We start from the raw sequence: 573 nt of genomic DNA, 5'->3' as shown, positions 1-573 counted from the left end.
GCCCTGGCCCAGCGCCTGGCAGAGCTGCAGCAGAAGTTTGGGGTCCCTGAGAGCCCTGAGGAGCCGCTCGACTGCAGCCTCGTCCCGGTGGTCTACGAGTGGGCCCGAGGGATGGTGAGACTCCTGGCATGCCCCTGACCCCCTGGAGACACCCCTGGGATCTCCCAGGACTCCCCTCAGGACACTCAGGACTCACCTGAGACTGTTGAGAACCCCCTTGGGCCCCTCTGAGACCCCCAGGATCCCCCCAGGACCCCCCTGAGACCCGCAGGATCCACCCAGGACCCCCTGAGACACCCAGGGACACTCCAGGGCCCTCCCTGGGACCCTATCTGAGACCCCCAGGATCCCTCCTGGGCCCCCTGAGACCCCCACATCCCCCTGAGACCCCTAGGTTCCCCTCTGGGACCCCTTGAGACCCCTTGAGACTCCCAGGATTCCCCCTGGATCCCCCTCAGAATCCCCCAAGACCCCCAGCATCCCCCTCGTGATCCCCAGGATCCCTCCAGAACCCCCCGTGACATTCTCAGAATCCCCCCCCAAGACCCCCTTCACCCGAGGGCTCCTCAGTGC

At 66.7% G+C, this 573-nt stretch overlaps 1 protein-coding gene across 1 annotated transcript in view; it reads left to right on the top strand.

Moving 5' to 3' along the window:
• LOC104398238 (zinc finger protein 79-like) overlaps positions 1–573 on the top strand; it is a gene marked incomplete at its 5' end in the record, with an annotated part of 10,357 nt that overhangs the window by 4,220 nt on the left and 5,564 nt on the right. Inside the window, one exon of the mRNA XM_010008296.1 lies at positions 13–114. Within this exon, the coding sequence (XP_010006598.1) occupies positions 13–114 (102 nt within the window). The remainder of the gene's footprint in view (positions 1–12; positions 115–573) is intronic.

The sequence above is a fragment of the Chaetura pelagica genome, unplaced genomic scaffold (genome assembly GCF_000747805.2).
Source record: "Chaetura pelagica isolate M959 unplaced genomic scaffold, ChaPel_1.0 scaffold860, whole genome shotgun sequence".
In the NCBI taxonomy this organism is placed as follows: Eukaryota; Metazoa; Chordata; class Aves; order Apodiformes; family Apodidae; genus Chaetura; species Chaetura pelagica.
This window is presented reverse-complemented; position numbering and strand designations above follow the sequence as displayed.